Consider the following 17,134-nt stretch of genomic DNA (forward strand, 5'->3'; position numbering starts at 1 on the left):
TCATATTTAATGTGTAAAAGTGAATGTTCGTGTAAAGAAATGTTAGATATGTAAGTCAAAGTGTATGACAATTCTCAGTGTAAAAAAGGATAGATGAACTGGATTATACTTGAAACCAGATGATGATTGCAAGCAAATTTAAAGAAGTCCAGTGGCTAAGTGTAGCAAATTTTGATGTATATGCTAACAGTTTACTAATATCTTTATGAATACCAGATTCTGCATGACTGACTCATCATCATCATAGGTATTCTGCCTTTATTGGCAGGTCACTTGCCGCAGCTGAGAAGCTTCCATGCTCCACGATCCTCCGCTAACCTTTTCGTCTTCGCGTATGATCTTTCTGTTTTAATATCATCCATTAATTGTAGTCTCTTTCGCCCCCTCCCTCTCTTTCCCGCCACCATACCCTCTAGGACGTCCCTCATGATACAATCTCTTCTTAGGCAATGTCCCAACCAGTTTCTCTTCCTCTTCCTAATAATATCTAAAAGTGTTCTTTTCTCACCCACCATTTCTAACATTCTCTCATTCGTTTTCCGCTCGACCCAACTAACTCTTTCCATTCTTCTCCACACCCACATTTCGAAGGCTTCCAGTCGATTTTCGTCACCCTTACGCAATGTGCACGTTTCCGCCCCATACAGCACAACACTCCACACGAAGCATTTTATGAGTCTTTTTCTCAACTCTTTGTTCAAGGCATGACTGACTGGGATGTGCTAAATATCACGATTATTGTCGTTGTTACTTATAAGGTAACTATGGCTTCCACTCTCTGATTTTGACTGTGACAAAACAGTGTAAAGTATTTATACAACAAAGATACTTGCATTACATCGTTTTATCGTTACAGCACGTGGCTCCTAAAGTTCGAGTCAAAATCATTGCACTTGCGTATGGTATTTCTCTTAAGAAATTTTAGTTAACGAGTTCGTCTTAAACTTGAGGGTCTTTTCAGCGCCCTACATTTTACATAATTTACATAACGATTTCCGTTGTAATCTGTTTGTGTTTAACATAGAATTACAAACATATTTACACTCACAGAACATTTCCAACAATTTTCAACATTAACAATATTCACAGATTATGTTTATAAAATTACAAATACCAATAACAAAACAAATAGATTTTGATATATTTCTACCACTGAAAATTAAAATGCACAATAATTCCAATTAACAACAGTAAAGCATTAAGATTCCTTGACAATATTATTTAACGGTTGTCTGATGGAAATATGATTTTTAGTAGATATGGCACTATCTCCTGTGTTTGGTGCAATAATATTTAATTTGATGTTAATATTCTATTGAGATTTGGATTTGTGAGATTTTTTTTTTTTTTTTTTTTTTTTTTTTTTTTTTGATTACTGGGAACGCACAGGTTTGAAGGTAAGAATATGTATCAAATTGGTATTTTGAAGCAATTAGCTGATTCAAGTCAGAGTTTTGGTTCGTTGATTCGGACTTATAGTAGCAATACTTCTATTTATTATTTTCTCACGTAGATTACATTAAATGTTTTGCATATAAATGTATTTCGACTAACAAAATTAGATTATATGCATTAATTTTACCATGAAAAGAAAGAGAAGGAAGAATGTAAATACAATTGTGGTTTCTAACTTGGATTTTATATTCTCTATACTATTCATTACATATGCAAATAGAATGCAAGTAACTGTGCGACGCGACAAAGAGGCATGTCTGCGTTTTTAGTTGTAACATCCCTAATAGTATATTTACGTTCAGGAATAGTATATTTACGTTAGAAATTAGCTTATCTCTGTACTAATGTAAGGTAACTTTTTTATCATGCAAATTTACAGTCTTCAAAACAAATACCAAATAAATATGTAATGATATATATATGAATAACTACGGTTTGCACTGTATTCAGATATTCATACATTTATAACGAAACGATATATTTATTCTTTTACTGTGTAATGTCTGGAACGTATATGCGATTGTGCTTCATTTCTTAATTTTCTGTATATATTTATTCATTTCTTTTCCTTCTGTCTTTTTTTGTAATGTCTGTTTCCATTGGTTTTACTTCATAGAATTACAGGAATAAAGTGAAATTCACCTATAATACCTATTGTAAAAGAAGCAGTTCTGCAATCGGTAATAATGACTAAATATAATGAATTTGAATTTGTGATGAATTAAGATGTTAACATCAAGTTGTTGCGTAATTGGGGGCGTTCAGACCAGCTCTACTTTTAAACCATATACGACAAATATAAGTACAGGTCTCCCATTAGGATATAGAACCCCAATCTCCACTCTTGACAAATATTTTATAGAGGTTAATCCGAGGGTAGTTTGATAAGTTCTCAGCCTACCCAGGTTCAAACAAAGCTAGATATAAAAGTTATATACGTTTATGAGGCTTTGAAGATACTGTGCAAAATTTGGTTTGACTAAACCAATTTTATTTTTTTAGGTCCAAAATGAGGATGTCAGCCCACGTCCCAGAGCTTAGTAAATTTGAACAACATGCATTCATCAAGTACCTCTTCCTAAAGGGACTCTCGCCGAAGGAGGTCCACAACGAGCTTGTCACGACATCGGGGCACAAGGTACCATCCATTCTATTTGCCTCTGTGAAGAAATGGGCAGCGAACTTCAAATATGGGAAGTTTGGTATAAAAGATGATCCAAGGTGTGGCAGACTAATTTCAGTGCCCTATCCCGAGATGATTGACGCCATTCACCGGATGATTCTCAACAATCGCCGAATCCCGCTCAAACAGATAGAGGACACATTGGGCATTAGTCATGAACGGGTGTGGAAAGTTATCCATGAAGACCTGGGTATGAGGAAGGTCGCGGTAAAATGGATTCCAAAACTTTTGAACACAGATCAGAAGCGTGAACGGGTGGAGGCAAGTAAGGCAGTTCTGTCCCAATTTCAAGCGGATAAGGCTAATTTTTGCAACGGCTGGTAACAGTACATGAAATCTGGTTATATTTCTAAGACCCCACTACGAAACAGCAATAGGCGGAATGGCGCCACAGCTATTCTCCACGTCCGAAGAAGGCTAGGACACAGCGCTCCTCTGCTAAGGTCCTTGCTACCGTCTTCTGGGATTGCGAAGGCATTCTATTGCTGGATTATCTGGAATCAGATGAAACCAGCAATGCAACTTATTATACATCTCTCCTTGAAAAACTGAATGCAGCACTAAAGGAGAAGAGACGTGGAAAGCTGTCAAAAGGGGTCTTCTTCCTCCAGGACAATGCGCCCTCACACAAGACACGTCTAACATTGCAAATATTGGAGGACCTATGGTTTCAAATACCGGAACATCCACCTTCTTTGCCTGATTTGGCTCCATAAGACCTTTGTCTCTTTCCTAAATTGAGAATGTTTTTAAAAGGAACGCATTTCAATGGAGCCGATGATGTCATTTCTCAAACAGAGGCCTGGTTTGCAGAGCATTTATCCAACTTCTATTTGTCTGGCCTACAAGCACTGCAGCAACATTGTGAAAAGTGCATTGCACTACAAGGAGAATATGTTGAATAAAAACACCAAGCTTCGCTTCCTATCTACTTGTTTTCTTGGTAATGCTGAGAACTTATCAACCCACCTGTTGAAAAATGTGTATAATGTTATTTGAGTGACTTGCTCTTCAAATAGCGTGTATCATGATTCAACCTAGCCCAATACACATCTTTCACGATTAATAAATTTTGCTTCTGTATTGGAACATTTAGACAAAATTCGGAAAAATGTATATACTAAAGCATCTTGAGCAACATTTCATACTGCTTATCCATTCATTTATCAAAAACATAGAATCTACCGCACTAGTGTTACTCATTGGTTTAGTGGCTAGCTCTCATGTATTTGATATGTCTGGTTCCAAGTTCGATTTCCAATGTGTGAACATTGAAATTTGAATGTATTACGGTTGTCTGTACTCCACCTTCAATTGTATGTTCATATCTCATGTAGCCTTGGTGCTGCAAACGTCTAATTACAATAAACAAATAGTCTACTAATGTATTATTATGCGCGATTTCGTTGTGTCTGTGAGCTCTTCGTGATTAAGTCGTTAGAGTACGCGCCTTCAGCGTGGGAGATCCGGGTTCGATCCCAGCAGAAACTCATGTGATTCGGATCTCACGTAAAGCTGTAAGTCCATATCTCATATACCCTTAGGAACACTAAAACTTAAAATCAACTCAACCTATCTAGTTTTGTTTGTGCTTTAATTTGAACATAAGAAAGTGAATTCAAGATAAAAACTAACGTTCATGAAGCGACCTGCAATACGGGAATAATTCACTGACATTACCAACAATTTGTGTCTGTATGGCTGGTAGTGTACGTTAATATCTCGTACGATATGGTCAGAATTTCAAAGATTTCACTTCAAATATTGCACGACGTCTTTCAGTGTTGTGCTATTCATACGTATGTTGGTAGTTGTATATGGTGTTCCATCATTAGATGCGTGTAATGTTTAGTAAACACTTGTACATATATGATCTTGTAACAAAAAGTTTTTACGTCTCTCTCAAAATTGATATTTTGAACATTCTTTGACAAAATATAAGGTCATTCTTATTCTGTCAGGAACTATATTCACTTAAACTGTAGTCTATACCAAAAGGCTAAAAATGTAAATTTTAATATGACATATTATTGCATAACTAAATGTCTTCAATTGAACATATAACCGACTATTTGCATAACTACGGATGCTAAGTTTTCAAACAACATGACTTCAAGGCTAATTTTTCATTTAACGCAATCTTAACAATATCCTGTGTGGAAACAGATGTTGGCATTCAGTGAGCCCAAAGCACACACACACATATCTTTCTTTGGGTTTTGTGTTAAACGCCAAGCGTGAAGGAGAATTTAATTAAATTGACGGAAAGGGTATAAAACTCTAAACTTTTGTTTCCTTTAGTAATCTTCAGCTCTTGATTGTTATTTTCTTTTAGAAACACGCTCGCACTTGCTTAGCTTTTAGAAGTATATTCCCTAGATCTTTTTCTCTTCACGGAACGCCAGCTTGAAACTCATCCAAATGGACCACATTAACGTTTTATCTTTAAAAATCTTTAGAAAGATCAAAGGAAGAAAAATAGAAATTCCTCCTCTAGTTTCAGCCATAAAATATTAGGGAATAGTATTTCTTTTGGATCGTTTTTTAAGTAAAATTCATCAACCTAGGTGTTATATTTTGAATGATGTAATTTATTAGACACAATATGAAACTTTTAAATGTTTTATAGGGGATAGTTCAACAGATGATGTTGCTCATACTAACAATTATCTTCATAACATTATTGCAATTAACTTCTAGTCCATTTGTATTCTGATTTATCTATTTTTTCCTGGCACACAATACTTTCCTCTACAAAAATGCGCGTTACATATTGAATCGAAACACCAAATATAATTAATTTAGCCGTAGTCATGAAAAGTAGAATATGTCTGAGGTAATTTTTGATACATATTCATTTTTACGTATTTATATCGATTGATTGACCATGATTAACATTTTTAAAGAAACATTTTCTCGTAATTTTAAAATATTACCTACATTTTGATAGAGTAAAGAAATCATCAATAACAAACTATAGAAAGTAATTTTCTGTCAGATTTTGAAAAGTATTTGATTTTGGAATTTCTTAAAAGGCATGAAAGTAAGTCTATAATTATGGCTATATATATATATATATATATATATATATATATATATATATATATATATATATATATATATATATATATATACATTGACAAATATGCAGCTGTTGAAACTTATTTTAATGTTTTGATTTCTTGCCCTTCATATAACTTCCAGTTGTATCATCAGAATATTACCACCTGAAAGTAATCCGAACTAACACCTTTTCGTGCTCTGGAAAGTTACCATTTATGGAAACAATCATTACTTGACACGAACTGCTGTCCTTGGCAAATGGGCTTCCCGTGACTGCTGTGTGAATTTCTACACTTAGTTTATCGTGACATAAGGTTCGATGTGAAATATGCGAAGATTTGAAACTTAGACCCAGAAATCTGCGAAAATGTTAGTCCACTTTGGTTTCAGACAGCTCAACTAATAATAATATCATTGAATGAAAGTATTAATATTTATTTTCCTGTTTCACGTGGATATAAAATATCAAAACCAAAGCATATTTATAAGTGTTACACTTGATTTTCGCAGCAGATCGTGTGAAGAACCCATTGTTTGTTTCCATGAAGGAAAAATTCCCTCAGCATGAAAATTTACGTAGTTAGTTCGATCTGGCTTTAAATAACTCAATTAATATATAGACCTAATATATTCAAACATGTAAGAATTAACACAGAAGCACGATTATAGGCTAGCATTTTCATTTTAGTATTGTTTGTAAATTCTAATTTTAACTAATTACCTTAAGCTAATAAGAGAAAATTCTGAAACAATACGTAAGATATTTTTTGAAAACTCTTGGTTTGGATAGTTTTTATTCCTAAGTGGTGCAGTTAATCGTTATAAAATAACGAGAAAATCATAGAATTACATGAATGTGTTGGTGACAGACGAGAATTCTTGTTAGTCATGACGATAGTAAATTGTAAAGAGTGGTGAATTTCTCGAATGATACTGAACTAGAAGGACTCTATTTTTGTTTTGAGAAAAATAGAGTTATGTCTTCGGTTATTCCATTTGGATGCTATAGTATTGAACGTAAGCAGGCGTGGTAATATAGCTATATTGGCGTTAGAAAGGAATAAAGATATTGTACACTTTGGTGGATACTCCACCAGTTGCTTAAAGGTAAGGATATATTAAATCTCACAGAAAATCGACAGATCATTACGTGTGGTTAAAATTTCACAAGTGGAACTTTCCTACCTACAATCTCAGCTTTACCTGACATGTCCTCTAAATAACACAGTCCAGCCAGGTGGCGAACGTGATACAAACCTGGATGCAAATAAGTGCTGAACTTGTAATTAAATGGAGTATGGAGTATCATTCGTTATCTAAGCGACCGGGAATACAATGGATTCGATACTAATATCATCCATTTTTTGGCATTTTTATGTCTGCCCCTCTCACTGTCACTAAGAGTGCTAAATGTATTTAGCTCTCATTGGGGTCTACACTTTAAGTTAGCGGTATCAGAACTGCTCCCAATTACGTTAGCGAACGCTGAAAACTAATGATTCGACTCCTATATCTGTCATTTTTGATATATTTATATGTTACCATTTAACACACTCCTGAACCAATAAGGGCTTGCATTGAACCTAAACGGCACTGAGAGTGTCACAATTTAAGAGAGCGACCCTGAAAGCTACGAATTTGACACTAAAATCGGCTGTTTTTTTTTTATCATTTTATATGCCTCCATAACTCCGACATAGTTTAAACAATTTAAGTATATTTCTTTCTTTAAAACAGCATGCTTCCCTGTTATTTCCAGGCAAGATCAGGAGAATGTAATGAAAATATTTGGAGCTAGGTCATGAGACTCATCAATTGCTGACTGTATTAGTACCGTAATTGTATGTTCATGCAATTCCCTAACGCTTAGATCGATTTTTAAAAATATTTAAGTTTCGTAGGTCGACAAAGTTTATAAGAAATTAGTGTTTTACTTTTTAGGAAATTGGAACTTAGCGCCCCTTTTGGCACCTACACTATATGAAATGTTAACCTACACCTCAATGCAGGATACGAAATACATAAGCTAACGCTGGGTTTCCAACGTCTAAAACGCGTTGTTCTGTCTTGAGTTTAGGTACTAATGAGATAACGAAAACAGAACTAACTTCAAAATAGGATTAAAATACAGAAAATGAGACCTTTTTTAAAAAAAAGAAATATTAGTTGACTTCAAGAAAGGCTCTATAAGCCAGAAGCTAATTCAATATTATAATATCAAGAACATTTGAACTTATTACTAAGCAAGTAAATTAATTCTTAATAAAATTACAACTACTTATATTTCATATTAGACATTAATTTGTTTGACTTCTACCGACTTATTTTTTTTAAAGATAATATTAATAGGTTATTTTGCGCTCCCCTGAACAGGATAAATATTTTTAGGTTTAATTCAAAGCCTAAGTTTGCTCTTCTAATTGCATAAGATTCCGTTCAAACAAACCACTACGAATTTTTGTGTCAATATAAAACCCTTCCGGATCCTATGGTACAATTTGTACCATACGCATTTTTCATGGTACATTGCGTAATTTCTCTTCTATTTGAGCTTTTTCGTCCGTTTTTTTTTTTTTTTCCAAGTCCAGAGGCCTTGTAGAAGACATTACGTATGGTTTCAGACCGTCCTGCGTCCAGACATAGGAGGTGATGACGTCATAACTCAAAAATTTCTTTTCTCATTTTCTAAGCGTATGTTCAATATTTTTTGGCGGGCTTATTTTTCTACGTAGAAGATTGAAATTTTGCACAAAAATTCAGTCCACCGAGTAGTATTTACCAGATTTTTTGTTCCGATGTCAGTGCTAAAATAGGGGGGAACCAGAGGGGCAAAGGGGTGAAAAAGGGATATTTTTACCCCCAAAATCCCGTTTTTCGTCATTTTCCCGCCTCGCATACATGATGGGGACACTTGAGTCATACCGTCTAAAAGGCAGTTCCATTCTAAAGAGAATGACAGTCGAATCATTGTCCTAGGGTAATTAGGGACGTCTCAGGGATTTTTTTAAAAAATATACTTCTATATAGGGAAAAATGGGACATGGTGGGTATATTTTTTTTGGCGGGCTTACTTTTGCACCTAGAAGATTGAAATTGTGCACAAACATTCAGCCTACCGAGTAGTATTTATCAGATTTTTTTCAGATCTCTGCATTAAAACAGAGGGGGTCCAGAGGGGGAAAAACTGAAAAAAGGGATTTTTAGACCAAAAATCCCGTTTTTCAGGATTTTCCCGCCTCACATAAATGATGGAGACACTTGAGTCATACCGTCTGAAAGGCAGTTCCATTCTGAAAAGAATGACTGTCAAATTATTATTCTAGGGTAATTAGGGACGTCTCAGTGATTTTTTTTCAAAATATACTTCTGTATAGGGTAACATGGGGAAATTTCTGAATTTTTTTTTCTGGCGGGTCTATTTTTGCACCTAGAAGATTGAAATTGTGCACAAACATTCAGTCCACCGAGTGGTATTTAACGGATTTTTTCAGATTTCTGCGTTAAAACAGGGGGGTCCAGAGAGGCTAAATTTGAAAAAAGGGATTTTTAGACCAAAAATCCCGTTTTTCTGCAATTTCCCGCCTTAGATACATGATGGAGGCATGTGAATGGTACCGCCTGAAAGGCAATTCTATTCAGAAGAGAATATGGGCGACACATGACCCTAGGGTAATTAGGGATGTCTCAGGATTTTTTTCCCTGAGATCGTAGTGTTTTGTGGTAATTTGGGGCACTGTGGGAAATTTTGATAAAATTTCTCCCTCCCTTACTATTCAAGATAGAAACTTGATATTTGGCACACACGTTCAGTATACCAAGTACTATTTCTCAGATTTTTTTAGATGGTTACGTTCACACAGGGGGGTCCAGGGGGGCCAAAGTGCGAGAAAATTTTTTTCCCTCCGAAACTTTCACTTTGACATTTTTTCCCGCTTCTGGTATATGGTATGAGCATGCAAGTGGTACCATTTGAAAGCCAGCTCTATTCTGAAGAGAATGAGGTATGAACCATGATCCTAGGATAAATAGTGACGATACAGTTGAGTTGATTTTGAGTTTAACGTCCCGTTCAGCAGCGACGCTATATGAGACATGGACCTACTGATTAACGTGGAATCCGAACCACATGAGCTCCCGCCGGGAATCGAACCCGGGCCTCCCACGCCAAAGGCGCGTACGCTAACCGCTTAGCCACGGAGTAACGATACAGTAGCTGCTTGACTGAAAGTTTAAAAAATAGCCCAAAAAGCCAGGATCCGGAAAGGGATATACATGGTGATTTAATAAGAACGTACCAGACATATATCGCACCTAATACTGCACGTAGAGCCTTCAAACAAAAAATTGCATTACCAAATCGTATGTGTAGAATGCAATAAAAATAGTAGCGAGATCAGAGGCGCCTCGTGAATACCTCCAACGGAGAGCAACTTCAAAATTTGAAATGGAAAATGGTATAACTGATGGAATCGTTCGAAAGGACATTAAATGTCATGCAACTTTTAGAGGACAAACTTTGTCATATTCTTTCCCATTTAGCCCCTAGAGGCGTTGTTGCAGACTTGTATCTGACTACCCACAACAGGCTTTTATCTCAGCTAATAATGCTCATAGAGCCGTCAAATAAACAACTGAAGTACCACATCTTATGTGTAGAATGCAACAAAAATAGTAGCGACACCAGTGGTGTATCGTGAATATCTCCAACGGGGATCATCTGCAAAATTTGACATGGAAACAGGGGTTGGTTGTGTCTCCATTGAAAAAGCGCACAATGGGAGAAACGTCGAGAGGAAACACGTTGGCATATTTCTTTCTCGTTGGCAGCAACACGGTCGCATTACTAGGTGAAAATCAGATGGCGCGAGGGTGTTCCCAGTCACACCAGGCGAATGCCGGGTGGGTAGGTGCAAACCATGGCCTGGCAAACAACCGCCGACGCCTTTGCAGGATTAATTTGGGGCGAGTTATCTTGTGTGCGTACGTACAATATGAAATATCTAAAAAAAAAAAAAAAAATCCGGGAGCTTGTGCGCTTGTTTGTCGTTGTTTCGAACAGCACACTCATTTATCGTTGCCAGTGATTGTGTGGTGGTACTCTTGTAGATCCAGTAGCTTACTCGTACACGACCTCGCTCAAGACATAGTCTATGTGGCCTCGAACAGGCGATTGCTGCTAAGTCAGACAGAGGGCAGAAGGAGCGATGCTGTAACCAAAACAGATAACACAAGCGTGTAGAGTCCGAGAGTGATTATTCTCTGCAGTGAGTTAAAGTGATCCGTTTAATGGGCAAGGTGTCGTGCATTGAATTCTACTACCCCTGTGCACCACAAGCTCTTGACGGGACGAATACGAAACTTCCACAAGCAGTGAAACCTCTTTGATTGTGTTGATGTTTGAGTGATTGTAGTAGGAATTGTCGGTAGTAAATAACATTCATGCAGTATACGAATTTGGAGGCATTCCAAATGCTCATGAGTTTAGGGGAATGCCGGAAAAATTATAGGGCTGCAGCTCGATTATACCTACGCTGAACGCTATCCGCAGCGACAAGCTATTTCCCACAATCTGCTGCGGAGATTAGCAGCACGATAGGGGCAGACAGGCAACATGCGTGGACGCTATGGTGTCCGGAGAAGAGTTGTATAAAATGAAGACGTTGTCATTGATGTACTTACCACTATTGCAGTAAACCCTTACGTATCTTCCCGGCAGATCGCACGAGATCGTGGTATCAGTCAAGGTAGTGTCCTGCGTATTCTGTGGAAATCACATTTTCACCCGTACCATCTCTCTCTCTCTGCATCAAGAACTAAGTGATGCCGACTGTAATTTACGGCTTCTGTTCTGCAACTGGGTGGTCAATGGGTGAGAGAACATCCCAATTTCATTCAATTCATTTTATGGACTGATGAAGCGATATTCTGCAGTGGTGGCAACTTGAATCTCCACAATGCACATTACTGGGCAGCGGAGAGCCCTTACTGGATGAGATAAGTCAATCGACAACATCGATGGTGCATTAATGTGTGGGGTGGCATTGTAGGGACTCAAGTCATTGGGCCATGGTTTTTTGCTGGTGCAATGTTTTGTGATTTAACAGGTGCAATGTCTCGTGATTTCTTACGACACCATCTACAGCCGCTATTGGAGAATGTATCGCTCCATATACGTCAGATGCTGCGGTTTCAATTAGATGGCTGTCCAGCCCATAATGCTGCCATGTCTAGGGAAGAACTAAATGTTCTATTTCCGCAATGCTGGATCGGAAGAGGTTCCAATCCACAGTTTCCTCCGTGGCCGCCCGACCTTACTTGTATGGACTATTTTTTCTGGGGTCGAATTAAGAATATTGTGTATGTCAACCGACCAACTACAATTAGCAACATACAAGACCGCATTGCAACCGCATTCTGGACCATCTACGTGGCCGAGTTGGAAGCTGTTGCTCACAATTACGTACAGCGAATAAATCGCTGTATTGCTGTTCGGGGACACTTTGAACATTTTTGAAAGCCAGGGGGCGTCGACTACACTCGGCAAAAGGTAAGCCGATTCTTTAGCTCTTTACTCATCTTTCTCCAATTGTTTGATTGCAACGCCTCAGCTTTCTGTCCCCACGTTTTGTTCCATGCTTTGGCAACAGCACATTCGGTGCGTCTTTCTTCTTTGCAACCAATAGTTTCTTCTTCCGCTGACGCAATTGTTGTCGCCACTTACACGGTGTGATGCCGCGTATGTACAATTGTACGTCCCGTTCGTTTCAGATCAGTATTTACTCTTCCCTTTGGTTCCGCATGCAGAAACCCTCGCATCATCTGACTTTGACCTCGTAATGCGACCATGTTGCTGCCACAGAGGAAGAAATTTGCCATCGTGTTTCCTCTCGACGTTTCTCCAATTGTGCGCTTTTTTCAATGGAGGTACAATCGACCCCTGTTTCCATTTCAAATTTTAAAGGTACCCCCCGTTGGAGATATTCACGATACACCACTGGTGTCGCTACTATTTTTATTGCATTCTACACATACGGTTTGGTAGTTCAATTGTTTATTTGATCGCTCTATGAGCCTTATTAGCTGAGATAAAGTCCTGCTACGGGTAGTCAGAAACAAGTCTGCAACAACGCCTCTAGCGGCTAGAAGACAAAATTTGTCCTCTAAAAGTTGCATGACATTTAATGTCCTTTCGAACGATTCCAACAGGTATACCACTTTCCATTTCAAATTTTGAAGTTGTCTCCCCCGTTGGAGGTATTCACAAGACGCCTCTGATCTCGCTACTATTTTTATTGCATTCTACACATACGATTTGGTAATACATTTTTTGTTTGAAGGCTCTGCGTGCAGTATTAGCTGAGATATAGGGCTGGTACGTTCACCGTATATATATATATATATACTAGCACTTTACGAGTTCTCCTAGCGTCTTTCTGCTACTCGGTTTTCCTGCAATCTCGGTACATTTTCATATAGCAAAATGGCATGTTCCATCGGGTCATGCTTTCATTTATATGATAGAATGCCTGAAGTATGTGTATAACTGATCCGTGTGTCGTGTAGAGAACTTTTGTAAAAATCATAGATGGAATCTACTCTAGTAGTCAGATTTCATTTTGCCAATGAATATAATTATAATCTTGCTGAGAGATAACCAATGATTCATGCCTTATTCTTCTCTATATCGTTAATATTTATTTCATGGCTGCCCTAAAATAGTTATATAAAATCCTGGCGCAGTATGTGTGTAAGTTTGGAGATGCTATTTTTCTCAATTTATTTTCATCGATTTGAACTTATATATTATCGTGTAGGTTTGAATTTATTAGGGAAACCAATAACAAAATATTTCTTTTCCAGAGAGCTACATAATGTAAATATGGTTCGACACGAAGAATGTCGGTCGATAACATTTGGATTGTGGATTGCTGTTGTAGAAACTTCATAGAAGTTCGAGATCATTGCCTGAAGATTTTCATTCGGTCTTCTGTCACGTGGTGCACTGGTGGCATATCTTCCGTCCCGCTGCAGCGACGTTTGACCCCAGTTTGAACTCGCAAAGCATACACGCCCTTACGACGATCTGCGCAGGTTCTTTGTTCACTCTGTCCTTACGGACGTTTACGGTGTAACTGAACTGCCACAACCAGCTAGTATGTTGGATATGCCCACACCAACAACTGGCCTTTGCCTTATCTTCATTCAGATCGAACTCATGGTATGAGGACCAATTGAACACAGACCTCCACAAAAAGCGACAAAACTTTCTTGGTTACTTTTATATAATAAATACAGACGTGAGAGCTTCGACCTAACGAATTTTATACATACGCAGATATTTCAGGTGGTTTTTAAAATGCCTAAATTTAATCTCGGGTACGTTGATGAAGATCTTCTAAATAACGATTGTTCATGGCACAGACATATTTTTGATATGTGCTTATACACAGATCCAAAGCAGGAAGAACCAGTTAGCAACTAGTCCACGAAACTCCTTCTCATTATACTGAAAATACTTTGTTTATTTAAATTCATAATTCTTCTCTCTTCATTGTATGCTTTCCAATGTCTTTGTAAATGCAGGTACGTGTCACAAATTAAAATTAAGGAAGTGAAACCACATTTCCGATTATTCTACTACGCCAGACGTTTCAAGGAATTGTCATTAATAATCAACTTTAAGCTAGCGAGATATTGTATTACGTAAGACATTGATTACGCAAATTGACCGCACGGTCTATTTTAAAATAAGTGATTCAATCCGGATACAGAGACTTTCTCTGTATTTTATGTCAACCTAGAAAAAGTAAGTGGCAGTATATAACAAATTTCCTTCAGTACAATAATATGTCACAAATTCCCAATTGGTTCACTGATTTGGACTTTAGCATGCTCTCCCGCACCAAGACAATATGAGACATGGACCTACACTTTAACGTAAGATATGCATTACGTAAGGTCCATTCGAGAACTGAACTTGGTCACCCACGCCGAAGAATCAACGCCCGTGATACACAGGCTATTCAAACCAGACATCGATCCGAGGAAGCCGATTTTAAGTGATTGAAAAATTACAAAATAATATATGAAATTATTAATTTGAAATTTTATAAAGTATACTTAGAGTTGTTTCTCTTACAATAATACTCGCACGCATCAGAATTATAGGATACGTGTATATATACAAATCAAGATGAGTTCGACTGTCAGTGTAAGAAGAAAATTTGAAATATCACTTCAGTATCATGAAGCGACTTAGAGGTTGTTTGAATTTAAGAGGTCTTGTTTAGAAAACTAGCAATACCAGAAAATGGTATTAGTGTCCATATCTTATAATAATAATAATAATAATAATAATAATAATAATAATAATAATAATAATAATAATAATAATAATAATAATAATAATAATAATAATAATAATAATAATAATAAACATTCTGGTGGTTATAACTCTTTGATTGTTATGCTAGTAACAAGTTAATGAATTTCTATACCATTAAGGAAAGATAAAAATAATGAAATAATTTTAATGAAAGAACATTAAAATAACATCATCCGGTTTCAGCACTATGCCATAATATTCAATTAAAGTTCATACTGAGACAGTCTGAAACACAAACATCAACAAATTCAAAGGAACTCACAGAAGAAGTTGTTATTTATCATATACTCTCGCTGTTTCCCGACGACTTCACTGGGAAACCACAACAAATGGTTTTCCTTAATGACAGAATATTCTTCTATTTTCTGACTCCTCTGACAACCATTTGGTTATGAATATACAAGTAATTACAGTTTTCCGTTCTGCAAACGTATATATGTATATAATACTTATATTACTGACCTTCTTCAGCTCGAGGTTTGGTATAATGACGCAACTCGTTACGTAAGCCTTTCCATAATTTGGAGACAATGAGAGAGTACGCGAGGGCCATTATGATCAAAGGAACCACAAGAAGAATGAGATCCAAGAATATTGTAAAAGTTTTCTCACTGCTACGGTTGGGCCATATTTCTCGACACTTGTGGCGATCTGAAAGAAAATAATGACGAAAGAAATTAAGACTATACAATTATTAGGAAGTAATTAAAACAACATTAACTAATACAATTATTTATATAGTTCAACTTTTGATTCTATTAAAATTGAAGAATTTCATAATTTTGAACCTGTGGTACGCAACGTTCTGACGTTAACATTTCTTACATACATATACACAATAAAGAAGTCTATAGTTTAATTAAATTTTTTCAGCTTAACTTTCATATACTGTTTATCAGTTTCAATAGCTTGATAAACATCTAAACTAGTGATGTACAATACCAGTATACATATTGCACTAGTAACAAAACGTACTAAACATAGTTAAACAATAAATTTGATGCAATAACAAGGTTGTAATTTCCTTCGCTTTCAATTACAGTAAGTTTATGTTATCGCAACTGACAGTCTAGTTGTCTTTCACTTGATTTTTTTTTTTAACTGACTTCAAAGAAGGAGAAGTTTTTCATTTAAACCGTGTTAATACTGCAAGGGTGACAAATAACTTAAAATATGCAACAATTTGGCGATTCTTCTTTCGTTCAAAATGTATATTTCTTCGGTAGTCCTACACAAATTTTTATCAGAACTGGTTCTAGTATTGAGGGCTACACCGTATAATACTTCAACATCAATATCCAATATGATCAATATTGATATCAATATTGATATGCAGTGCAAATACCGTAATTAACCGACTTAATTGGATGTAATTAAGCGGCCTACAACTTCAACATAAATACTATAATTCTAATTATTCTTTGTTTGTTTGTTTGTTTGAAAGCGTTTATGTTCGTGGCGGTTTCACTCAAATTTTGTCAAAATGTAATGGAAGTCTTCGGAACTAGATCATTGCTACGCGACCATGCATAATTTCGACATGGGTGCACTAATTTTCTTAATTATTTCTTGTTTGAAAAACAATATAATATTACGGTGGTCTTCCGTTATTTTCCGTAGGATCTGGAGATAGACAAGGAAAGTTCTCAACGGGTGTTGCGATTATGGAAATAATTGTAATTATATATATATATATATATATATATATATATATATATATATATATATATATATATATATATATATATATATATATATACAGTGAAACCTCACTAAAGCGGACAGCCGTGGGGAATCAAAAATTGTCCGCTATAGAGAGGTGTCCGCCTTACAGAGGTTTCAATATTTTCTTACGTAAATTAATAAACAAGGCAATATGCAATTAGAAAAAAATATTTTTGCATGAATCATGTATTTATGAATATTACCAAAATGTTACTGTTCCTGCATTATTTTGCGTCATTCAATTCGCTATGTTCGAGGCAAACATGGGAATAAGATGTTATAGTTCTCTGCACTTTACACTTATCGCTACTTACTATGTTTTC

General features: G+C 36.3%; 1 protein-coding gene across 1 annotated transcript in view; it reads right to left on the reverse strand.

Moving 5' to 3' along the window:
• LOC145680864 (gastrin/cholecystokinin type B receptor-like) overlaps positions 1-17,134 on the reverse strand; it is a 709,364-nt gene that overhangs the window by 147,266 nt on the left and 544,964 nt on the right. The window contains exon 4 of the mRNA XM_081751997.1: positions 15,549-15,737. Within this exon, the coding sequence (XP_081608123.1) occupies positions 15,549-15,737 (189 nt within the window). The remainder of the gene's footprint in view (positions 1-15,548; positions 15,738-17,134) is intronic.

The sequence above is a fragment of the Thermobia domestica genome, chromosome 3 (assembly GCF_964235325.1).
Source record: "Thermobia domestica chromosome 3, izTheDome1.hap1.1, whole genome shotgun sequence".
In the NCBI taxonomy this organism is placed as follows: Eukaryota; Metazoa; Arthropoda; class Insecta; order Zygentoma; family Lepismatidae; genus Thermobia; species Thermobia domestica.